The sequence below is a fragment of the Leuciscus leuciscus genome, assembly GCF_965113295.1.
Source record: "Leuciscus leuciscus genome assembly, chromosome: 14".
Classification (NCBI taxonomy): Eukaryota; Metazoa; Chordata; class Actinopteri; order Cypriniformes; family Leuciscidae; genus Leuciscus; species Leuciscus leuciscus.
Window position 1 is genome coordinate 7,803,888 of NC_138738.1, and position 26,330 is coordinate 7,830,217.

Genomic DNA, 26,330 nt, shown 5'->3' on the forward strand with positions numbered 1-26,330 from the left:
GCTAAAATAACTTTTGAGAGAAGTCCTTCCATTTTGGTTCCACTGAAAGTCCACAGTCCACCGCAGGGATATCAGTTGTACATGACCTGCGCTGTCCGTGGCTTCCCCACACCTCATGTCACATGGTACCTCAATGGCAACTGCATCAACTCCAACAACACCTACTACATCACAAATGCATATGGCGTCTGCTCAATGTACATCATGCGAGTTGGGCCAGAAAATAACGGTGAGTACAAAGTGGTGGCGGTCAACTCATTTGCCAGAGCAGAATGTTCCACCAAACTAAGAGTGAAAGGTATGTTAGATGTAATGATTATTTCCACATTTGACATGCTCATTTGAATATGTTATTGCTACTATAAAGTGCCATCATAAATTTCATTTTTATTCTAATTTCATTCTTTTTTATTTATTCACAGATTGAAATTCAGTGCTGACCCTTAGCTAGCTTGTGTACTGCAAACCAATATACAGTGAATTATTTTATGTAAAGCTACTTTGAATATGCAATATGCATTGTGAAAAGCACTACAGTATCGGCCTGGAAGATATATAGATCTATCACTCTTTGTGATATTTTATTAGATAAAAACAGAATCTTAATAATATAACAATATATTAGCGCTGTGATAGCTATAAGACTCAAATGTGACGTGTTTAATGAAATGGAAATAAACTGCTTTTTGTTTTTAACTTCTCTGCATGGTGATTTAAAAAAAAAAAAAAAAAAAAAAAGCAAAGAAAGAAAATCTGAGCATAGGTCATTACAGTTTTCCCTTATTCAACAAAAGCTTTTAGATATGAAACATAATGCATTTATATACCAAAAAGTTCAAGTATGATACCACCGCAAAGATAACCTGCTCTGGGTCTAGTACAATAGACTTTGCACAAAAGTCATGAAGTTATCAATGACTTTGCTAAAGAATAAACAAACTCATTTTTCTGCATACCTTGTGGCACTGGGAGGTGTTTCAGGTCGTAGGGTGACGTTTGTGTACTCAGTTTCCAGAAGTCCAAGGATGTCTTCAGGCTAACTCAAGCACAGGTCCTTGCAATTTGCCTGGCTCCAGACTTTGAGACAAGCTGTCTGGGCATGTCAAGCTTGGTAAATCCCTGTCAATGTAAAATGAAACCTTCCCTCAGGGCTGTGAGGGAAATATGCTGCCACATGAATATATATATTTTTTTACAAGACCCAGTGTTCATATCAGTATGAGCCCCTGAATATTATAATTGTATCTGTAAAAGCTTTATATTTAGATAAATCGCAATGCAATAGTCGAAAATCACCAGTCATAGCTTCGTTCATATAACACTTTAACCAGCAGCTAAGGTCTTCATTTTAAGTGCCATTCAAGATACATTTTAATTGTCCAATAAACATGCAATATGTTCGGTCATGTTACAAGAGATCGTCATCCTACTGTAAATGGCAAGGCCTGTATCGAGCAAGTGTCTACATTTAGGACAAATGTATGACTTTAATGCTAAAAACTCTTCAACTGAAATCATAATTCTAAAATTTCAGCTATGCAAAATAAGTGGGATGCTGGGATGGAGTTCATTATCAGTTTGATTAAACAATAATTTACTTTCAACAGCAAGACTGAGATAAGCTTCAATTCAAAAGATAAACATCAAAATAAGATGGTAAACAACCTTTTTGCAATGACTGACATAACAGAAAACAATAAAAGTTAACTTCACATTCAGTCAGGATCATAAAATGATATATGAATATGAATATCTGCTTCATGGGCTGGACATCCCCCCACCTCAGCTTCTCAAATAAAAGCTTTAATGCGACAGCTGATTGATTCAACTGCATGGAAGTCTTCCATTCAGTCCACCAAATGTTCTTAAAGCAGAAGCTGAAGGAGCAGCGGGATTTTAAAGGTGAGTTTCCATTTTATTTGACATGCAACACAGGAAACCATCAGGAATAATTTACCATTTGAAATTCACAGCTCACCTATTGTTATGAATTTCATCAGTCCTTGAACTATGAACAAATAATGGAAACAAATTTGGTCAAACATAATGGTTTTCATTCACTGGGAGCAAACTTGAGAACATAATTTCATTACCACAATGGAAAGTCAGATGTACATTTAACAAGTCATCTACTGCCATACATCATTAATTACTGCTACGAGATTCACTCCCATCCACACCGGCTCTTAACTGAATTTAGATCATTATGTTTACCTGAGGATGTGTTACACAGAATTAAAGGCACAATATGTAAGATTTTTGGACTAAAATATAAAAATAAAAAAACACTATAACAATGTTATATATTTTGTTATATTTTGTTCTTACATTATCCCAAAAGTTTCCAATAAAGTTTAAATCCAGAGAAATCAGCTATTTTAACCAGCGTAACGGCCCGTATCGTTGCGTCACCTGTCAATGGCGTCATATCCGCATTACCCTCGAATTCATGGTTTTACTTCCGTAGAAACCATGGAAACACCAAAGACGCTTTAATATAGTATGTGTTTTATTAGACAGGTGATCTACTGTTCGGACACCTTTATTGGGTTAGTCTAATTGTTTGAATCTCTTGTTTTCTTGATTTAGCGTGAGTAACAAAATTAATTGCATGCAATTTAACAACACAAGTCATCCATCTTTTATTAATATAATATTCTAATATCGATCTAGCTTATTGCAGTGTGCAACAAGTGTCTCATAGCAGCCACAGAGCAAATGCACAGAGTAACGTTACAACTTAACTTTCAACACACTCAAATGTATTTTAGTATGATTGTTTTAACCTAGTAAAACAGCGCTGCGTTATTATTTTAATTTGTCAAACAAAGTGACCTGTGTGATAAGGAATTCAGCACTATTTCAACGGAATGAAGTAAAGCAAGTGAATATACTGTAAGTGATCAAACGTAACTAACAATGTTCAAGTTCTGGGAAGAAGGAGCTCGGACGTTAAAAGTAATGTTAATCTCAATTTACTCCTACAGTATCATTCCAAACCTCTATGACTTACTTTCTTGCATGGAAGACATAAAAAGTTAGGCAGAACTTACAATTTACATTCAATGAAAGAGAATGGTGACTGAGGCTGTAATTTAGCAACAAACAAAAAAACGTAATTCAAGATAAAATCTGAAAAAGAAAAAAACTCTAGACATATTATTTTAAACGCACTCGAGAGGCAAAATTGTTTATCTTGTTTGGATGTGTTTTGTCTTTGTGTACTAGAGAAAAAAATTTAGATAAAGTGAAAAGGGGAGGCTTTTGGATAGACTGTTACAGTCTCAACTCTCAAGATCGATTGACAAATGTTCAGGAAAGATGAGCAATCTGAATAAAGGGTTAAGGTTAGGACCCCAGATCCTCTTCATCCCAGCATTATAGTACAGGGCCATTGCTTCAGCTGCTGAAGAAAGTCATTTCAAATGCGCTTATTTTCCCTTTCAAAGCACCAGAAGATTGAGTCAGACTTTTGTTTTTGAGCTAGGCAGACCGACTAGTTTTAAGGCTCACATAATTTATCTGTCAAATGTTGGATAACTGTTTCTTTCCCCTTTGGCCTTGTAAAAGCATTGCTGAGGATCCTGTGAATCTTGGAATGCCAATAAGTTTTTTACCAGTCTAGAATTACGCGATGATATGCATCCAATCAAATTCTTAATATATCTTTATTGGTTAACTTTTTTAAGGTCACAGCATGATGCATCTTCTTGAGAACCATTAGGAGCAACAACAACAACAAAAAACAAAAAAACAATCACAATATTACTGTTGTGATTACAGCAGGAATAGGTCGCTGAGAAAACAGTGCAAAAAAATATCTATGCAAAAAATGAATGGAGAATGTAGTTAAAATGATACTTTAGGATAGGATTTACCAAACAAAGAAATCTTTTGGTGCATCAGCACAGTAATTATCACTATCTGAACCCTCAGCAGAGAATTTAACGTATTCAGTAGAAACAAACATTCATGCTCCACTTTGCTGTTCTCAGCCATTTCACTTTGATGTTACTTTCATAACAACTTCTAGTTAGTGTGTGTACATTGTGGTTGGTACAGTGGTTGGGATCATCAGTGTGTTCTAGACTCTGTACCCCAGTGATTTAATCCCTGACTTATTTTTTACGCCTTACTGTTTTACTAAATAAAAGCCAACCTTGGTTCTAATGCCATGAAAATATTTAAAATATTTGTTTTTCATATACAGCCTAAATTCATAAAGTGACCACTGGAACAATATTGGAACAAGGGTAAAACATTCTGAAGATGCCACAGCCTGCAGAAGAGATTCCTGGTGGTCAGGGTAAGCTATATTTGAATCAAAATACTGTAAATGCAATTATTTACATGTAATGTAACATTTTAATTAAATATTTCCCAGACAAAAATTTGGGCCTAGGCCTATATTGCATGTGTTTGAAAGCTTTTAGTACTTCAAAACCTCAACAGCTGCTAAGTTGACAACCCAATTTTAGAGCAGTTTCAAGTCAATTGCCAAGAGAACACTGTTTTAGAAACACAAATTTAACTTTTCACACACATATAATAAATGCACCCTCAAGCCTAAAACATTTATGGTAGGTAGGTTCAAAGTGTTTTCTTATTATGTATTTTTATACCCCTTAATTTGTTTTGGTCCAAACTTTAAAGGAAACATTGCCCTCATGTGGTTAAATGAATATCAATTGTAAAGGCAGTGTATCTGGCAGTTAAATTTTGAATGACATATGCATATTTAGTATATTTGTGGTAATCACATGATTTAATGATTCAAGTGGAGATCAAGAAGAGATCTCGAGTGCCTGGTGTTATGATCACCCAGTACGTCAAGGAACTACCACGTGGAAAAACTACACCTGATTTCAGCAGGAAGCCAATCTCCTTGACGGTGCAAGAAGGTATCAATAATAAATGTTGCTAGTTAAAAAGCATATAAAATAATATATAATATAATATATATATATATATATATATATATATATATATGCCGTATTTAAATGAGTTGCTCTGCTCAGTTGTTAAATTTATGGTACAATTGATATATAGGCCTAGTCTATTAGACTATATTCTGTGGATTAGATTAAACATTTATGTGTTAGTTGAGCAGTCATTTAGCTATAATGAAAAAGTAGTAGCTTCGGGTAGTAGATGCTTCATAAGCATCAAACTCAGAAATGATGAATGGGCTGCCTTTCTCCACTGCAGGCAAGGTGGCCATTTTCAAAGCAATGGTGAGTGGAGATCCAACACCAACTGTAACATGGGCTCGCAACAAAGGTGACACTTCTGATCCAGAAAAATATAAGCCAAGATATGATGAAAGGACTAGAGAACATGCTCTAGAGGTAAGATACTGTACCAAACTCCAAAGATTTGGATCTGAAATTACAACATTATCATACAGAGCAGTATACTACGAAGATGGGTCCTTCTACAGTAAAAACTTGTTTAATTTGTTGTGTTGAAACCAACAGATACTAAATGTGCAAGTAGACCAAGCAGACACGTACAAATGTTTTGCTACAAATCCATTTGGAAAAGCAGTGTGCACAGCTGCATTGAGTGTATTTTCAGGTAGGCAACATATTTTCATTAAACAAAGGACAACATTCAATAATATTACCACATTCAATGTGCATAACTAGGCAATTAGAATATGTTGTATAATCTGATTCTGAATGCATGTGTTCTTGTTCTTGTGGTAATTACTTTCTCTGTCTTTTAGTTGGATTCAAGAAAAAGAAAACTGACACATCCTCAGACAAAGGTCATCTAAAATGATAAATGAATGTATAGATTTTGTATTGATATTGTATGATATTTTCTTCTGTTTTGATCATTTTGACAATTTTCTGTTAAGATGGTCAAACCAATGATCCCGAGGACTTCAGGAAAATGCTTAAGAAAACCAAGTAATTGTTTTACCACAAGGAATCAAGTGTTTCAGAAATGTCTCTTATAAAAGCACAGCTGCTTTCTCTCTAATCGAAATGAAAAAAAATCTTCCATCTAGACCTGTCAAGAAGAGAAAAGAAAAACCCAAGAAAGAGGGAGAGATTGATCCAAAATTCTGGGAAGTGATGCTAAGTGCCAAAAAGGCAGATTATGAGCGCATCTGTCATGAATTTGGAGTCACCGACTATCGCTGGATGCTAAAACAGCTTAATCTGAAGAAAAAGGAGAAGGAGGATGAACAAGCAAAGGTAACTGTCAGGAATTTAATTATCTGAGGCTGGGTCGTCAGTCAATTTCCACTCTTTTTGATTTGGATAGTGAAACTCTGCCTTGAGACACTTCTGTAATTGCAACAGTGCTTTTCGTAAATTTCTATAATCATTTATAGTTGTTTTTTAAAGAATATGCGGCAAAGTCTTAAATTTACTTCTGAAATCCCATTTATTTTATTTCTTACAGGTGGTTCAAAACATTGACAATATGAAGCAGATTGAAGTGAAGACAAGTGGCAGAGCTGAATTTGAGTTTGATATGAAGCTTAAGGACCAAAACAGTAAAATGCATCTGTACAAAGTAAGTTCAAATGGTTTTACATTGATAACGAACAATGTTATCCAGCAAAAAAACACTTAAAACTCTTTACTCTTTCCAGAACGGTGAAATGATTGATTATGGTGATGGCACTGATGATTCCTCTAAACATATTATGAAGCAAACTGGTGATAAGTACAATTTTAGCATCAAAAATCTTGATTTAGATGATAGTGGACTTTACCAAGTGGATGTTGAGGATGTCAACATTTTCTCAACAATCTTAGCAAGTAAGAAGGCATTTAATTCTTTATTTTTTTTTTTTTTTTTTTTATATAGCATTTTCAGTATACATCTGCTTCATTAATAATTTCCCCACAGTTCCTGATGTGGAGTTCAATGGCATGCTAAAAGATGCTAAAGTGGTTGAGGGGCAGGATGCAGTGTTTGAGGGTGTTTTTTCTGGTCCTGTACCACAAATCACCTGGTGTGCCAATGACATCTCTGTTGAGCATGGAGACAAGTACAATATCACAGTCTCTGAAGACAAGCTCAGCCACAGATTAGTAGTAAAGAACTGTAGCCAAGAGGACAAGGGCGTGTACACGGCTATTGCTGGGATTAAATCATCCAGGGCCACCCTTGCTGTAGATGGTAAGTCTTCAAGAGGAACAAAGAAACAAACCATCTTCAGCATACTTCTGCACTGCAATGTATATGAATCAGAATAATGTTCTATCATTTCTCTATGCCACATCAGAGGATCCTAACGCCAGGGGGAAGGGTCGAGGTGGTGCAATGGATGGAGCAGGTGATCTTGCAAGACGTCTGGCAGAAGAACAGGCAAGAGTGCAGAGAGAAAAAGATGAAGCAGCTAGGAGAGGCAAGGGTACGGATGGGAGTGGTGATGGAGCGGATGGCCATGATGGAACTGATGGTCGTGGTGACGGAGTGGATGGTCGTGGTGACGCAGCAGATGGACGTGGTGATGGAGTGGATGGTCGTGGTGACGCAGCAGATGGATGTGGTGATGGAGCGGATGGTCGTGGAGGACTTGGCTTGGGAGACGGAAGTGGAAGAAATGCAACAGGGAAGTACGAACAAGGAAGAGAGGGTAAAGAAGGAAGTGGGGAGAGTGGAAAGGGTTCTGGAATGGGTTTGGGAGCAGATGGATCAGCGGTTGGATCTGGTGGAGACGGTACAGGTATGTTCATGACAAAAATTTACAAAAACTGTGTCAGCCTTTTACATTGCTTATTCTTCAAGTTCCATGAATAACTTACCACTTAGTCAAAGTCAAGTTATTATAATTCATTCAAATGCATTCATTCCAGATGATAAAGTGCACTTCGCAAGTGGATTATCAGACAAAAATGCCCTCCGTGGCAAACCTGCAGAGCTAGTGTGTAAACTAAATACTGACAAAATGGATGGTGTGTGGTATAAAGATGGAAAGAAGGTAAGTTTGTGTCGTAGCAGTACATCACTGACATCACTGATATGACATTCATGTAAATCTTTTTTCATCAGCTGACTTCCAAAGATGGAGTGGTCATCTCTAAAGATGGTTGTACACATAAGCTCATTATAGAGAACTGCAAGGATTCTGATGCAGGTCTATATCATTTTGAGGTTAATGGTTGCAAGACAGAGGCCGTGGTGAGAGTGGGAGGTAATTACAATTCAATTTTCCTTTTTTACATTTGACTAAAGTGTAAGGAAGTTACTGTCAGTTTGGAAATTACAATTATATTTTCTGCTGTATATTGCTTTTGTTTTCCCAGATCTTCCAGAATTCGACCCAGACGCTTTGCAAAAGTTCTCAAACCCCGTGATAGTGAAAGCAGGCCAGAGTGCATCTTTTAAGATGTCATTTCCTCCACAAGCCTCATTGGTGATTAAATGGTTTAAAAAAGGCTCTGAGCTTCTTGATGGAGGTTCAGTTAAAGTGGTGAAGGAATCAAACCACAGTCGTCTTCAAATGAAAGACTGCCTGCGATCGGATACTGGTCAAATCAAAATCCAGCTAAAAAACCCTTTTGGTTCTATTGAGGCTTTATCAAGTCTTATTGTACTAGGTGAGTACAATATTTGCAATTGAACTGTTTAAAGTTATACTGTTACTATATTTTAAGTAACACATCTGTGCCCCTGACAGACAAGCCAGGTCCACCACGAGGCCCACTAGAAGTGAATGAAAGCACATCTGCAGTCCTTGAATTGAAATGGAATCCTCCGAAGGATGACGGTGGCTCAGCAGTGACAAACTACATAATTGAGCGTCAACAGGTTGGGCAGAGTACCTGGAAAAAGGTTGGGGATATTTCAGCTAACCATCTAACCTTCAGAGATAGAAGCGTGTCCCTTGGCAAGAGGTACATCTATCGCATCTATGCTGAGAATCTTGAGGGCATCAGTGAGGCGATCGAGAGTGAAAAAATCATGGCTGGCTCATTAAGTAAACTCCTTAAGTCTTTACTGCTGAATTTTCCATATTGAGAAGTACTTAAATCATCTAATATTTATGCCTATATTACTATGTGTTGGCAGTGTTTCCTGGTCCACCAGCCCCACCAAAAGTGGTCAGTGCGTTCAAAAACTGTATTAACCTAACATGGACTCCACCAGAGACAGACGGAGGGAATAAAATCTTGGGCTACCAGCTAGAGAAATGCAAGAAAGATACAAACCAGTGGGTGACTCTGAACCCAGTTAGTGAACCTATCCAAGGTATTTATTTTTATTTTTTATTTTTTTCAAAGTTCCACCTTCAATGAAAAGCACTGACTTTCAATTCTAGGCTGTACAAATGTTGAGTCTGGAAAACAATTGCTAGGGCAAATCAATAAATAACCATTAGCAAGCACCTTGCCTGAAGTTCAAAGACCTCAAAATATAAGATAAAATAAGTGGTCTCTACTTCTTACAGCTCTGAAGTATGCAGTGAAGGATGTGTCTGAGGGGTCAGAGTACGAGTTCAGAGTATCAGCCATTAATATATCTGGGGCTGGAGAACACAGTGCTCCCTCTGTGATGGTCTGCGCTAAAAACCCCAACAGTAAGTCACAGAAATCAAGATAATCTCTGAGATAATTGCAAACATATTTACTGATTTTGACCAATTTCCAGTGAAGCCCCATTTCAAAGATCCTGAAGACTTTATGGTTGTGAGATCTGGATATTCTATCAGAATCAAAATTGATTATGAGGTAAAAGTGCACATCTAGACACATTTTACACTCCTTCCCTCTATGTAGTCAATCATCATCTTCAAAAAAATTATATTTGACACACAGGGCTCTCCACCACCAGACATTACGTGGCTTAAGAATGGTGAACCTGTATCTCCCTGGAACAAGATCATTCATTCTGATGGCACGTGCACGCTTGTCGTACCCTCCTCAAAGTACGACGATTCTGGTGTCTACACCATTGTGGCTAAAAACTCAATTGGGCAAGCCAGCTTTGACATAGAGGTCAGAGTAACAGGTAAAATCATGCTACATTATGTAAACTATAAAAAGGTGTAATCACACTAGTTTTTCTTTTTTTCTTCTGCTTTACTCACTTTCATTCATATTAGTGGGAATGCAAGTATATAAATGGTTTAGTCTTTTGCTGCATACAAACTCTAACCTGCAAATTTGGGTAGCATCATTACAGGATCTAAACTTCACAGTAAATAAAATCAGCAAGAGAATTGAATTGAATATTATTTAATAAAATTCAACAAAAACAGAAATCATGAAGTGTAACTTTATCGCCTGTTGCAAACATTCATTGCAGGGTCCAAAGTAATTTTACATGCTTTATGCCTAGGTGAGACCACACCTTGAGAGACTAGAAAAGAGCATTTGTCAAAGAAACAAAGAGTTACTCATGAGTGAAAATAACTATTGGATAAATATTCCTAACACTAAAAAAGTACTCTTTATGCGGCTGCAGATGAACCCAAGCCTCCAGGCCCAGTGGAGCTAGAACAAGTGGTTTATGGTAAAGTCATTATCAAGTGGGGTATGTCTCCAGACCACGAGAAAGATGACCGACTGCACTACATGGTGGAAGAACATAACTCCAACACACGCATTTGGCGCACAATAGCTGACCACCTACTCTGTACTACCTACACTACCAGCATTCAACCAGGTCGAGAATATCACTTCAGAGTCTATGCAAAAAATGATATGGGACTTTCTGATCCTTCAGATTCACCAACGTGGGGCATAAACAGCAATAAAGGTGGGTAGTAGGACCACTACCAATGTAACTTATTGTATTGCGCAATGCTAAATACTGAGAACTTTTCTTTCCTTCCTACCAACTAGTTGTAGCACCCTCAACAATGCCGCCTGTAACCAATTTAGAAAGGCCACCTTCCATCATGGTTCCACTGAAATACCACACTCCACCAAAAGGATACCAGTGCTACATGACTTGTGCTGTACGCGGCTGCCCCAGCCCATATATTGCATGGTACCATAACGGGATTTGCATCAACTCTGACAAAAACTACTACATCACAAATGTATTTGGTGTCTGCTCTATGTACATCCTCAGAGTTCGCTCTGAAGATAGTGGCGAGTACAAAGTGGTGGCAGTCAACTCATTTGGCAAGGCAGAATGTTCTTCAACATTAAAAGTGAAAGGTATGACAGGTGCAGTGATCACTTAGAGGCTTGAGTTTACCAGAGTCACCTGATTTACATACTGGTTTGTCCTTTGTGAATGAGTCATGTTGTTAATAATTTAGAACATGGTTACGTAATGCAAGTGGGCAGATTGGTCTATAGCCTATGCCAGAGCCCATCAAAATGTGACCTGCGGGGCAAATATGGACCGTCAATCATTTGTATGCGGTCATAGATTGATTTAGACAAATTAGCTGCACCGCTTAATGCTTTAGAGCGCTTTCTGTGCAAATCTCTATGCTGAGTTCAGAAGCACTCAGTGGTCAGCAATTAAAAATAAAAAACTAATCTTAGAAGACAGATTACATTAATGTCCGCAACACTGTCCCTTTTGACAAAATTAAGAATCCTGTGTGTACTTGCATTGCATTATCAATTCCAATATGACTTATTTTGAAATGCAACAACAAAAAATTAAGCTTGAGTAACTAGCCTATACTTGCAAAAAAAATTAACTCTCATTTGGATAATTCGGCTCTCTGAAAAAGTAGATGGAGAGCCATGGTCAACTCAATGCATTACACATGTAAATCAAAGTACTTTTACAGATGCGATTTTATATTCAGCTTTTACAAAGAAACCAAGGTTTAAGACAAAAACGAAAAACTCTTCAATCAACTAATCTTGTTTGCATAGAATAGGTAGTAGTCATTCATTTTCTTCTTTCTTCTTTTCTCTTCTCTATTTCAGATTGATCTTCATTCTGCTGGACGTGGCAATTTTTGCTATGCTTCTGCCACAACTAATTTCATGCATACATTTTAAGCTAGGGCAGTGCATGCATATAAATGAACATAGCTGTGGCGGATTGCAATTGAGAACACATACAATTTCCTAATATACCACAATATGTACTACCAAAAATATAAGCAATTATTAGAATGTATTTAAGGACTTCTCAATAAAAAATAAAACATTTTCTGACAAGCATAGTTTCTACCATATTATTCTTTGAAATTTTAATCATCTCCAATAAAGTCTAGTTGAACCAGTGAACTATACTAGACATTATTCTTGAAAATGTTTGAAAAAGCTTCACAGACATTTAATCGCACACACGTTCCACTACTCCAGCATTATCCTTCTGGTTGAAATTACAAAAATCCAACTGACATGACAAAAAATAATAATAATCCAAAGACATGGATTTTTCCGTGTCATTCCGTGTCAAATCAACCCAATTTGGCATTCTGTATAATGGCATTCTGTATAATGGCATTCTGTATAATGCAACAAAGATGGCTAAAGTCAACCGATTTTTCTGATCAACTTATCTATCTCTGTGTAAAAATATTATATAATGCCATCTTTATAAATACATTTTTACCCTCCCTGTAATTTGGCTCCAAATCTTAGGTGAAAATTCTACAACATAGTATATTACTCAATAAATATTCATTCATGACATTTCATATTTTGCCTTTCTTCTTCATATACAGTCATTCACCATAAAATAAAACATTTGAGCTGGGGACTTCTGGTAGAGCTGACACGGAATGACCCAGCACTCAGTTCCAGTCTCAGCATGGTTCCTTACATAAACAACTCCAATGTCCGTAGGCATCTCTGACTTCTTAGCAGTAGAAACTGAAACCACTATCAATAAGCAATCCAGAATGTAAGTTTAACCAAATCAAAAATATAACCTTTTAATTTCAGTAGTCTGAGATTTTTCAAATTCAATTCAATGAATACATTAAATGTATATTGTAACATTTGTACAATAACAAATACAAAAGCCTATAATGTTATATTTCCTACTGTTTGGGCTTACATTTACATAGGGACTGACTCAGATGCGTAGATGACCATTCAATGACTGGTGTTCTTCCATGAGTATTTTAAAGAATATCCGGACCACTTTTTTAACATGAAAATGTTAAGTGAATGAGGACTGGCTGTTATACTCCAAAATGTCAAACAGACCCACAAACATCTGACTCTGTCATTGAAGTCCTCCTTTCCTCATGTTGGGCATGATATTGGGCATGATATTCTTCAAAAAAAAAATTTTTTGTGTGTGTGTTTCACGGGGAGAAAAATACATAGGCTACTAGTTTGGAACAACATGAGCAAATGTGACTTTCATTTTAAGTCAATAAGGATGACTATCTATGAACTGTCGCTTTAAGGAATCTTCATAGATGGGGCTAGGAGGACAATGTCAGTAAACACAGTCTCCCACAGTCTCTTACATAGTTGCGACTGACTGACAGCTTGTGATACGCTCACCTGAAATCAACACTGCCTCGTCATTGCTCCTATAAAGCAACAACACCTGCTGGATACCGGTATTCCGCGTGCATGAACGGAGTGTTCTTGTCATCCAGTGAAAACAAGACAGCGCCCACGCGCACTTTTGGGTTTACCGCGCTTCTGTGACCTTCCATCAAACCAAACAGAATCGCGCATGCGCATTTGCGGTTGCGCTTTGATCCCTAAATGTTGAGGTGAATGTAAGATAGGAAGAATTGTTTGTATGTTCCTATTTCATTATGTATGTTGAAGTTGGAATAATAATAATAATAATAATATTTAAAAGGAAAATAATGACACCAATGTCACATGACTTTAACGTCACCATCACAAGCTTCTGACAACTCTTTCAGTCTTTACGTAAAAAAAATATCTTATTTCAGGCATTTAGCTTAGGGTCGATGGAAGCATGCTAAAATGCTAACTAATTTCCAGGTTTTGGCCTACAAAAATACGTCTTCCCTGCGGCACTCTATTGGTATCTGGACAAAGTTTGTCATAAGGTCATGTGTTTATGTATTTTATTGGGCCCAAATAATGTGACCACTATGTTTGTGAGAGCTTGCTAAGCTGTCTGGGCATATAAAGCATGGTCAGCTCCTGTGCATGTGAAATGGCTCCTGCCTTCTGGGGCTACATACCCAACACATAAGTCATAATATCAATTTATTTATTTGTGCATCATTGTTATAAATAGCATGTCCCATTAAAACAAGAATTTAACATAGGCTCACATATCGCCAAACATTGCCATACAAATGACAAAATATGGTGAATTACTGAGATGAGTGCTGCTATTGTAGTACGTTCCAACATCACTTAGCTTATTTCTTATTTTACACCTAATGTAAGGTCATTATAGAGATGGTGTTAGATGGTATAACTAACAACTAGTAAACTTGGCATAAACTAGATCCTTTTGTTTTCTGGCAAAGGTGAGGTTTCTGGCATCTTGTCCCTGGCAATGGCAAATGAACAGTCATCATAAAAGTAACTTGAATGTCACCCTCACTATTTACAGAATAAGTATGACCATGGACCACGGACAGGGCATCTGTCTCTTTGCCGCTGTAAACCTCACCCAAATAACAGATTTAATGTGACAGCTAATATGACTGCAGTGCTTGAGAGGTTTCAATTTGGCCCACTACTGTTTTATTGCTGAACAAAATAGAGAGACCGCAATAAATTGTGGTTGTCGAACACGGTTGTGTTGACAGAGCAAGTTAGCTACAAGTGAAGGTGAGTTGCTTCTCGTTCTTTCTTCTTTTACTTACTTTTATGATAAAATATACAATATGATGCATCAAAATGTATTAAAAAGTTATATGCAAAATAATTTAAAGCATTTTTTAAAAATCTCAGATTTCAGGCTTGTTTTATAAATGGGAAGATACCCTACAACAGATCTGATTCTAAGTAGTGATGCATAGATCAGATTCCAGATGGTACTCATGTTGGGATGTTGTGATGTTAAGTTGCTTTCTTACATATAAATAATCGCAAAAGTCAGACTGAATCAATTTTCATACTATAGTAGCGTAGTTACTCTATGTTGAGTGGGTTATCAGTAAAAGATCATTAAATACAGTACCTTTTCTTGTAAATAGTTACATACCGATTCTCCTCATATACTTCAAAACTTAAATATTATAGAATTTTATAATTTCATTAGTATTTTAAATACGATTTGAACTCCAAAGCCAAAGCATAATTGGTCTGGTAGCACATCTCTGATAAGTTTATGAGGTATGTGACCGATCAAAGGCTAAGGGGTAAAGCTATAGCCTTGCTTGTAAAATCATTGAAAAGGATCCTGTCAATCTTAACGTGGTGTTAAAAAGATTTTATGTCAGTCTTGTGTTACTTTACTTGCAGAATGTATAATATCACATCCTAATATATCTTTATTGGTTCAGTTAATGACATAGTTTTTGGTTATTGACTAGACAGCATGTATCAAAACAGTAAAAAGTTATTATTTACATGTACATAGCATTTTACCATGTGGTTATAGGTATGGTTTACAAAAAGTTTGACAATGTTTTTTACAGAGGGCATATTGCTTAAATTTTACTATCTTGTAAGAGGTGCATTCATGGAACACCGATTGATGTCCACAAGGTAGGTTACTTAGGGACATATAGCTGTCAGACAGTGTTTCATATTCCTTTTTCACACATACTGTATCAGGCCTTCATCCGTGAAAATCCCTTATGAAAATACAGTTCTTAATGACAAAAACAAGAGTCTCTCTGTGAAACAAGAATAAAACAAATGCAGCTGCTTTTTAGAGTTAATCATATCCATTTGCTATGGTGAGTAATTGGCTTTAATTACATTTTTTCTAATATTCTCTTGCCAAACTGGGACAGAGCTTCAGTTGCTCACTTCTGTCCAGATATTGTGTGACATGCCCCCTGAAATGATGTCAGAACAAAATAAGCCCTTTTGTGTCATCGCATTTTAGTTTAGGATTTAATTAATACTTATTTTAGGAACGGAAGAATAAAGATAATTTAGCTTAGGTGTTCTACGTCGACCTTTATTCACCCTATAAACTGCTATAAAGACAATAATGATTACATGTGCAATTTAATGTTTTTGCCCTCTCTTTTCTCTTTTTATAAGACACTGCAACCATTACGAATTCTGAATTTAAAGGCAAATCTTGCATTTTGAAGATGTCGAACCCAGCAAAAGGAACGGGCGGTAAGTTAAAATCATGATACGAGACATGCCAAATGTCAAAATTCTTTAAACCATCTGAATCATTTACTGTAGATTTGCTTTGTTCCATCATCAATGGCCTTATTGTTAATCAAGCAGTAGATGTCCGGATCAGGAAGTATTCATGATGGAGGTTGTGATAAAACATCGCCATCATGTGGTCAACAAAAAGTCCACAGCTTCAAAGATCCTGCAACGCTTTCCTGAAGCATGTTGCATGGATTTATGTGAATGGCTTCACTTCACTTCACTTGTGAATGGCTTCACGTTGCAGGATCTTTGAAGCTGTGGACTTTTTGTTGACCACATGCCATTTGATGTTTGTTGGCCTTGACTCTCTATAGATCCAAGAAAACATAGGCCTATTTCACTGTTTTACCAAATTAAACATCATGGAATTGTTTTTGAAAATACTGTTCTGCTACTTCAGTGGCAATTAGGAAGAGATCCAGAGTGCCTGGTGTTATGATCACACAGTATGTTGAGGAACTGCCACCTGGATGTACTACTCCTGATTTCAGCAGAAAACCCATAGCCTTGACGCTACAGGAAGGTAATTGTTTTCTTCATTTTTTGCCATGGAGCATTTGGATTGATAATAGAATTTAAACATGATCATTTCTTAAAAAAAAAAAAAAAAAGAAAAAAAGTCAAGTCAAGTTTATTTGTATAGCGCTTTTCACAATACAGATTGTATCAAAGCAGCTTCACAGTATTAAATTAAAATAATACAACAAAGTTTGTTTCAAGAGGAATTTATTGATTGATAAAATGAAATTAAATATCCCCCAAATATCCCAAACTGAGCAAGCCAAAGGCAACAGTAGCAATGAACCGAAAAACTCCATCAAGTGACCTAATGGTGTCCTAAAACTCCATCAAGTGACCTAATGGTGTCCTAAAACTCCATCAAGTGACCTAATGGTGTCCTAAAACTCCATCAGGTGACCTAATGGAGAAAAAAAACCTTGGGAGAACCCAGGCTCAGTCGGGGGCCAGTTCTCCTCTGTCATTTATGAGCTAGAGGCCGGATTGTAGTTAGAACTGTAGGATTATATGAATGCCTGGCTGAAGAGATGCGACTTTAATCTAGTTTTAAACTGGGAGAGCGAGTCTGAGCAACGAACAGTATCAGGAAGACTATTCCAGAGTTTTGGAGCCAAATGTGAAAATGCTCTCCCTCCTTTGGTGGTTCTGGATATCCTAGGTATGACCAAAAGCCTTGAATTTAGTGATCTTAAAGAGCGCGATGGATTATAGGGCGATAAAAACTTCAATATAATTTTTTTGTAATTTAATCTATCTGTACTCAAATCTATCTATCTATCTATCTATCTATCTATCTATCTATCTATCTATCTATCTATCTATCTGTCTGTCTGTCTGTCTGTCTGTCTGTCTGTCCTTGATATAACATCACAGTTACCTGTTCCGTTTGCAGGCAAACGGGCCTTTTTCAAAGCTGTTGTTAATGGAAATCCTGAACCGGAAGTTTCATGGGGACGTAACAAGGGAGACATCTCTAATTCAACAAAATATGTTTCACGATACGATGAGAAGAATGGAGAATATATTCTGGAGGTGAAATGAAAATGTGAAGTACCATGTTATCAGCTGTTCCATTTTTGTTCTACATGTTTAAATTGTACCATTAGTACCAATTGATATTGGTAGTTAAGAAGAAGATGATCATATATTTTAAATAAATAATATAAAATTAATTTATGTATTATTTATATAATTTATTTGTAATTAAGTTTATTTCTGTGTTTTGCTTTCCTTAATAATATTTGGTTTGGCTTTTTACTTCTTTCTTTAGATACCAAATGTAAATTCAGATCAAGCAGACATATACAAATGTTTTGTTATAAATCCATTTGGAAAAGCTGTTTGTACTGCTGCACTAAATATCATTGAAGGTAGGAAATTCATAAAGTTAATTTATTTTAATGATCTTAGTAGTCTTCCATTTATGATTAAAATAAAAGTATCATAGGCATGAATCAATCTGTTTCTCTTCTTTTCAGTTGGATTCAAGAAAAGAAAGCCAGGTATGTATGTAACTCAGGGCTAATGATGCTTGAAATGAAATAAACAAAAGACCTATTGATTGGTTAAAAGAGTTCAGTGTCAAAATTACTTAAAATATGTCTAATTTTTCAGCCCCCCAAAGTGACCCTGAGGAGTTCAGAAAAATGCTGAAGAAAACGTAATGTATCACTGCATCATATATTTACATTTTATGCACGTGCAACAAATATGATGCAATGGGGGGAGAAATAATAAAGTAAGGGAACCAGGGTTAGTTAGTTATCATAGTAAATATTTTTCAGGGTGGGTTTTTATTTATTTATTAGGGCACAGAAAACCTATTGTACATTTCCACCGTAATTAAAAAAGGAAAAAGATACAGGTGATTACATTCACATTGACCACGGGGCATGTTGTCACACTACATTAAGTAGGAGTTGTAATAGTGATAACGTGTTTAAACAACATGTTTTAGACTATTTAATGGCTTAAAGTAAAACAGAGTAAAACAGTCATAAAACAAAACCATTTATCCAGATTAACAGGTTCTAAGAACTTAAAATCTTCCTTAATCATATAGTTTATAATTGATTTAATGTATGCCTTATTGTGTTCACTTGTTTACTCAAACCTTAAGCAAAAAAATAACATCAAAACAGATGAAGATAATAGCCCAAGTTTCCTTCTATACATTTTTCAGTAGCTTTTGTGATACTCTTCATTTAGGGTTGTGAAGAGAAAGCAAAAACAAACGAATGAGGGTGAAATCGATCCAAAGTTCTGGGAGGTGTTACTGAGTGCCGCCAAGAAAGATTATGAGCGCATTTGTCAGGAATATGGAGTCACCGACTTCAGGTGGATGTTGAGAAAACTCAACCAGAAGAAGAAGGAAAGAGAGGCAGAACAGTCCAAGGTCTCTTTTGCTTTGAGTAGTCAATTGTATACACTGCTGTTTTTTATACATATGCCATATGAAAAATCTCTACTCTTGATTTTTCTCTCAAGTATGTTGAAAAAGTCCACAGCATGAAACCTATTGAGGTAAAAACAGATGGAACAGCAGAATTTGAACTCGACATGAAGTTGAAGGATCCTAACAGCAAAATCCTCCTCTACAAAGTAAGTGCCCTCATTAAAATAGCCTCAATGTCATTAATAATACTTTAAGAGTAATGCACTTCGATTGACCCTTACCAGGATGGGGAAATGCTTGACTATGGAGATGGAACTGATGATTCCACAAAACATAATATGCAGAAATATGGTGAAACATACTTGTTCAGCATTAGAGATGTTGGCCCAGAAGATGCTGGGTTATATCAAGTCGATGTAGAGGAGGCGAACATGTTCTCAACTTCCCTAACACGTAAGAAATTATAAAACCAATGTTTTTTTTGTTTTTTTTTATCTGTAAATATTAATAGTAAATATTAATTATATTAAATAGTACAATGTTGCTATTTGGCAACACACAATATTTGGAAAGCTACTGCCACGCTACTCTTTTACACTGCTTTAATTTACACTCAAATTCATTTTTACTTGTTATAACCTCAATGTTTAAAGGGTTAGTTCACCCAAAAATGAAAATTATGTCATTAATGACTCACCCTCATGTCGTTCCAAGCCCGTAAGACCTCCGTTCATCTTCGGAACACAGTTTAAGATATTTTAGATTTAGTCCGAGAGCTTTCTGTCCCTCCATTGAAAATGTACAGTATGTACGGTATACTGTCCATGTCCAGAAAAGGAAATACAGACATCATCAAAGTAGTCCAAGTGACTACAGTGGCTCAATCTTAAGTTTATAAAGCAACGAGAATACTTTTTGTGCGCAAAAAAACAACAAAAATAACGACTTTATTCCACTATTCATTTCCTTCTCTCTGGGCCTCGAGTTTTTTCACGTAGTATAAATGCGTAGCGCATCTGTGTTGTACGTCACACGTAGGCTCACTATTGGCCGACGCTGGTCATGTGTGTGATGCGTGTGTACAACACAGAAGCGCTACCCAGTTTTACTACGTGAACTCACTCGAGGCCCAGAGAGAAGGAAATGAATAGTGGAATAAAGTCGTTATTTTTGTTGTTTTTTGCGCACAAAAAGTATTCTCGGCGCTTTAGAAACTTAAGATTGAGCCACTGTAGTCACTTGGACTACTTTGATGATGTCTTTATTAGCTTTCTGGACATGGACAGTATACCGTACATACATTTTCAACGGAAGGACAGAAAGCTCTCGGACTAAATCTAAAATATCTTAAACTGTGTTCCGAAGATGAACGGAGGTCTTACGGGCTTGGAACGACATTAGGGTGAGTCATTAATGACATAATTTTCCTTTTTGGGTGAACTAACCCTTTAAGAGTTGTTTTGTGCCTCCAGTGCCTGATGTGGAGTTTAATGGCATACTGAAAGACACTAAAGTGGTTGAGGGGCAGGATGCAGTGTTTGAGTGTGCCTTATCGGACCCTGTGCCACAAATCACCTGGTGTGCCAATGACATCTCTGTTGAGCATGGGGATAAATATGACGTCACAGTGTCAGAAGACAAGCAAGTCCACAAACTAACAGTGAAAAACTGTACAAAAGACGACAAGGGAGTCTACACGGCTATTGCTGGGCTCAGGTCAAGCCAGGGGACTTTAGTTGTGGAAGGTAGGATTCTTGATTTATTTTACCTCTTAGTTGAATTGTGTTTGGATGCACTTTAAATTCATTCACTACCAGTCAAAAGTTTTGGGGGGGAAAAGTAATAAAAAAAAAAGTAAAAAAAAAAGGTTATACTCACAAAGGCTGCATTTATTTAATCAAAAATACAGTAAAAACAGTCATATTTTGAAATATGATTGCATAAATATTATTATAGTTTTCTATTTTAATATATTTTAAAATATAATTTATTCCAGTGATGACAAAGCTGAATTTTCAGCATCATTACTCCAGTCTTCAGTGTCATATGATCCTTCAGAAATCATTTCAATATGCTGTATTCCAAACTTTTGACCGGTGGTGTATTTTTGCCTGATCAAAGTATATCATTGACAATGTATTGTATAGTATAGTGTGGTGCCGTGTATATTGTAAGTGATACTGTTTTCAGATGATCCCAATGCCCATGGGAAAAGTGCAGATGAACTAGCCAGACGTTTAGCTGAGGAGAAGGACAGACTGCAAAGGGAAAATGAAGAGGCGGCCAGGAGGGCCCAGGCTGAAAAAGATGAAGCAGCCAGGAAGGCCCAGGCTGAAAGAGATGAGGCGGACGGGAGGGCTCAAGTCGAACAAGATAAGGCAGCAAGGAGGTCACAAGCTGAGCGAGACGAGGCGGCCCGAAAGGCTCAGGCTGAGCGAGACGAGGCGGCCAGAAAGGCTCAGGAAGAGCAAGATGAGGCGGCCAGAAGGGCTCAGGAAGAGCTAGATGAGGCGGCCAGAAAGGCTAAGGAAGAGAAAGATGAGGCGGCCAGAAGGGCCCAAGCTGAAAGAGATGAGGCAGCCAGAAGGGCCAAAGCAGAGCGAGAAGCTGCTGAAATGATGGCAGTCATGGCAGCAGGAAAAGGAGGTGGACAGAATGGCAGTGGAGGAGATGGGAATGAAGGTGACGGAACAGGGAAGAACAGAAAAGGAGGAGATGGTCCCTTGAGAGATGGAAAAGGAGATGGGATTGATTTAGACGGATCAGGTGGAGATGGGTCTGGTGATAAGTGCAAGAAGCGTGCAAGAGTCGTTGAATTGGTTCCCAACAGCATTATAGGTAAGTTTTCATGTCTGAAGCTCCATATCAAGTCAATTGATTCTCAGTGGTGTGATGATGTCATTTGACATATTTCCTGTGCACTTTTATCCAGACCATGGAGTCCACTTCCTGAACGGGTTGTCAGATACTGCAGCCAACGTTGGAAAATCAGCGGAGTTGTCCTGCAAACTTAGCAGCGAAGATAAAACTGGATTATGGTACAAAGATGGAAAAAAGGTACAGTCTTTTATTATATTTATCCTACTTTGCTAAACAAATGTTTAATATAAATGAATGTCAATTATTATTGGTGCTCGATCATTAATAATGGAATTATTATTTCAAATGTTAAAAAAGTTTTTGCTGCTTAATATTTTTATGTAAACTGTGATACTTTTTTTTTCAGGATTGTTTTAAAGGAACAGCATTTATTTGAAATAGAAATCTTTTGTAACATTATAAATCTCCTTACTGTCACTTTTGATCAATTTAATGCATCCTTGTTGAATAAAATTATTTATTTATTTTCTTTAAAAAAAGTTTTACTTACTTGAATGTTAGTGTAACACGGTTTCCATAAAAATATTAAGCAGCACAATTGTTTTCAACATTGATTATAACAAGTTTCTTGAGCACCAAATCAGCATATTAGAATGATTTATGAAGGATCATGTGACACTCTCACTTAATTGTGATGGTAAATTCAGCTTTGCCATCACATTAAATAATAAATAAATAAATAAATAAATAATTATACACACATATATATATATATATATATATATATATTCATAAATGTGACACTGTCACTTAATTGTGTGGTAAATTCAGCTTTGCCATCACATTAGATAATAAATAAATAATTATACATACACATATATATATATTTTTTTTTTTTTTTTTTTTATGTTATGCATCAGTTAGAGTCCAAGGATGGAATTACAATTGTCAAAGATGGGGCTCACCACAAACTAATCATCCATGACTGCCAAGAAAGTGATGCTGGCAAATACAAGTTTGAGGCAGAAGGACGTAAATCAGAGGCTACATTAATTGTTGAAGGTAAGTGTGTTTTTACTTTGCCATATATAAAACTGGCAGTAAAATGCCAGTCATTTGCCTTAGCCACTAGAGGGCAGTGAGCAATGTTGGGGGCAAGTAGTTGGAAAAGGTGTCGGGTGATAATAACCTCTCACATGTAGAATTAGACAGGCACCTTAGATGATATTCTATTTTGATGTGATGCCTTCATTAAATGAGTATCCGGACCCATAAAAGAGACATTGCTGTGTGAACATTTATTTCCTTCTATGAATAAACAACACCTCTACCACCCTGCCCTGGATTATATCAAAGCAATTAGCAATTAATGATCTTTTCTCTCTCTTCAGATCCACCCAAAATAGATGCAGATGCCTTGAGTAAATTCTCAGAGCCTGTTATTGTGAAAGTGGGAGAAAATGCTTCCTTCAAGCTACAATTTTCAGGAAAAGAACCAATTAATATTCAGTGGTTTAAAGAGGACGAAGAGTTGCTGCACGGTCACAGTGTCAAGATTGAAAAGTCTTCAGCTCATACCCGCCTACTTCTTACTAAGTGTCAGCGCAAAGACACCGGAGAGATAAAAATCAAAATCAAGAATGAATTTGCCACTATAGAGGCAACATCAAAACTTATTGTACTTGGTATGTATTGCTAAGATCCAGGCTTGGGAGGGTTACTTTAAAAATGTATTCCGTTACAGTTACAAATTACTTCATAAAAAAAGTATTCAGTAACGTAATCCAAGTACTATAATATGAAAGTAATGTAACTGATTACTTTGGGATTACTTCAAGGTCACGTATATAAATAAAGTCAAGCAAGAAGAAATATTATAAAAAAAAAAAAAAATTATTAAGAATTTGGTCCAGTGTACAATATTTGCAAAATATACACACGCCTGAATATATATTTATGTAAAGGGCTATACAGACATCTAGTGGCTAATCTATGGTATTACAGATTATTTCGTTTTATTTTTAACTAATTTTTAACTAAAAAATAAAAACACAACATTTAAAAATTTTACACAATCTACATATTAGTTTATTTTAAAATAGGCCTACATGTTGACTAAAGCCGTGATCTTTCTTAATTTGCCTGACTGGACGCGGGGCGTTGGCAGTGGGAGTTCCCCTACGTTACCTAGACAGCGAACATCCCGTTACGTGAGAAAAGATAAGAAAGGACATTTTGGGTACTAAAAAAGCTACTCTCCTAATTTCTACAAAATAGCAGCGGAATTTCCATGAATTAAAAGCGATTTTACCCGCAGGCAGCATCGTTTCTACTAGCAGCAGTGATTCAATCTGCGTCTGAGGAGATTGTAGAAAGCTGTTATTTGCACATGCACCAGCGCGTGGCACACGTGAGTCCTTACTGTCAACAGAACCAGGAACCACTGTATAATCAAGCAGCGCTTAATATAGTGTTATTATGCCAAAATACTTATTTAGTTTTAAATGAAACCATTGTAATCCTGAAAGTATTCCCCCTTTTTTCAAAATGTAACTATAATCTGATTACTATGTTTTTTGACGTAACTGTAACGGATTACAGTTACTGGATTTTTGTATCCTGATTACATAACGCCGTTACATGTATTCCGTTACTCCCCAACCCTGCTAAGATCAAGAAAAGGCCTAAATATTGTATGAAAGCATATTTTGGAAGAATATTAAATGTACAGACATCATGCATATTTGTAACATACAGCTCTTACAATGCTTTAGCTGTGTGCATGCAAATTAAAGAACCAATACTAAAAATATCAAAACTGCAAAAGGAAAACGATAGACTGACTGAACCAAGCTATTTTGTTGTTGGAAGACTAGTCAACTATTCTATCATTGTGACCCATCACTACTATTTATACTACTACTACAGTATATATTATATTTTTTGTTTTTTCCAGACAGACCAACCCCACCACAAGGACCTGTAGAAATTGTAGAAAGTACGTTGTCTGCTATTGATTTTAAATGGAGGCCCCCAAAGGATGATGGCGGTTGTCCACTGACTAATTACAACCTGGAGCGGCGGCAGCTGGGACGAAACACCTGGACTAAAATTGGAGACATTCCTGGACAGCCTACCTACAGAGACAGAAACATAGATTGTGGCCGGAAGTACTGCTACAGGATCCGGGCAAAAAACTCAGAGGGCTTCAGTGACTTCATGACAACTAGTGATATTGCTGCTGGCGTTTTGGGTGAGATTCCTTATTTCTGTCCATATTTTGATGTAGTAAATTACCAGTTGTTTGTCTTTAGAAAAAGTAAATGTGTTTTAAACATAATAAAATGCGTTCTTTCTGTTCCCAGCATTCCCTGGTTCTCCTGCTCCTCCTAAAATAGTCAGTGCCTTTAAAGACTGCATTAACTTGGCCTGGCTTCCACCCTCCAGCACTAGAGGGGGAAGTCTCATTGGCTACAATTTGGAAAAGCGCAAAAAGGGCAGCAATTTATGGAGTCAAGCAAACCCAAAAGATGATCCAATCAGAGGTCTTTGAAAATTAATTGAATTTTAATTAAAGTAGCCTAGACTTATCTCATTTTAAAACAGCTCAATGTACATTTTTTCATATGATATCTAGACAAAAAATATGCAGTAAAAGATGTAATCGAAGGTGTGGAGTATGAGTTCAGAGTGAGCGCTATTAACACATGTGGCCCTGGCGAACCAAGTGGGCCCTCTGAATGTGCAATTGCAAGGGACCCCAAAAGTAAGACAAGTTCATACTCAATGTCACAATATACAGAAATGATGACTTGTCAGATAGAGTACAAAAAAACATTTCTTCATTTTTAAGCAAATATTTGTGATGTCATTGCCCCCAGAGCCTCCTGGTAAGGTCAAAGACCTCAGAATAACTGGATCGAGCTACACCAGTCTGTCTCTTTCCTGGACTAAACCTACAGAAGTCAAAGGTGAGGAAGATGAAGCAAAAGGCTATTTTGTGGAAATCAGGCCCGCAGAACAAGTCGAGTGGAGCCGTTACAATACAAACGCAGTAAATCAGACTTCCTTCACTGTTGTGGGATTGAAGTCAATGGCCATGTATTGGGTTAGAGTGATCGCCACCAATGAAGGAGGAGAGGGGCTTCCACAGAGCTTTGACAATTACATCATCGCCATGCCTCCTCCAGGTAAAGATTCATATTTTTTTATATATCACTTTGACTTTAACTTTTAGTTTCACACAAAAATAAGTTCATCTGAAATTTTGTTTTGTTTTGTTTTTTTCAGTAAAGCCAAAGTTCACTGACAAAAAAATGAAAAGCTTTATGGTTGTTAAAGCTGGAAACACAGTTCGTGTCAGCGTCAGTTTTGAGGTAGAGTATCAAATCATTATGACAAAG

At 36.7% G+C, this 26,330-nt stretch overlaps 1 protein-coding gene across 1 annotated transcript in view; it reads left to right on the forward strand.

Moving 5' to 3' along the window:
• Nucleotides 1-81: 81 nt before the first annotated feature.
• Nucleotides 82-26,330, forward strand: part of LOC309513978 (twitchin) — a gene marked incomplete at its 5' end in the record, with an annotated part of 28,989 nt that continues 2,740 nt past the window's right edge. Inside the window, 37 exons of the mRNA XM_082190099.1 lie at nt 82-298; nt 5,729-5,770; nt 5,864-5,915; nt 6,017-6,206; nt 6,418-6,531; nt 6,611-6,779; nt 6,871-7,143; nt 7,250-7,693; nt 7,824-7,948; nt 8,020-8,161; nt 8,274-8,567; nt 8,648-8,947; nt 9,040-9,219; nt 9,419-9,547; nt 9,619-9,698; nt 9,786-9,978; nt 10,435-10,728; nt 10,815-11,135; nt 16,065-16,145; nt 16,594-16,716; nt 17,605-17,744; nt 17,983-18,082; nt 18,191-18,214; nt 18,327-18,372; nt 18,921-19,107; nt 19,200-19,313; nt 19,392-19,560; nt 20,580-20,852; nt 21,298-21,945; nt 22,040-22,164; nt 22,848-22,989; nt 23,319-23,612; nt 24,884-25,180; nt 25,293-25,472; nt 25,565-25,693; nt 25,809-26,117; nt 26,218-26,303. Of these exons, the coding sequence (XP_082046225.1) occupies nt 82-298; nt 5,729-5,770; nt 5,864-5,915; nt 6,017-6,206; nt 6,418-6,531; nt 6,611-6,779; nt 6,871-7,143; nt 7,250-7,693; nt 7,824-7,948; nt 8,020-8,161; nt 8,274-8,567; nt 8,648-8,947; nt 9,040-9,219; nt 9,419-9,547; nt 9,619-9,698; nt 9,786-9,978; nt 10,435-10,728; nt 10,815-11,135; nt 16,065-16,145; nt 16,594-16,716; nt 17,605-17,744; nt 17,983-18,082; nt 18,191-18,214; nt 18,327-18,372; nt 18,921-19,107; nt 19,200-19,313; nt 19,392-19,560; nt 20,580-20,852; nt 21,298-21,945; nt 22,040-22,164; nt 22,848-22,989; nt 23,319-23,612; nt 24,884-25,180; nt 25,293-25,472; nt 25,565-25,693; nt 25,809-26,117; nt 26,218-26,303 (7,026 nt within the window). The remainder of the gene's footprint in view (nt 299-5,728; nt 5,771-5,863; nt 5,916-6,016; nt 6,207-6,417; nt 6,532-6,610; nt 6,780-6,870; nt 7,144-7,249; nt 7,694-7,823; nt 7,949-8,019; nt 8,162-8,273; nt 8,568-8,647; nt 8,948-9,039; nt 9,220-9,418; nt 9,548-9,618; nt 9,699-9,785; nt 9,979-10,434; nt 10,729-10,814; nt 11,136-16,064; nt 16,146-16,593; nt 16,717-17,604; nt 17,745-17,982; nt 18,083-18,190; nt 18,215-18,326; nt 18,373-18,920; nt 19,108-19,199; nt 19,314-19,391; nt 19,561-20,579; nt 20,853-21,297; nt 21,946-22,039; nt 22,165-22,847; nt 22,990-23,318; nt 23,613-24,883; nt 25,181-25,292; nt 25,473-25,564; nt 25,694-25,808; nt 26,118-26,217; nt 26,304-26,330) is intronic.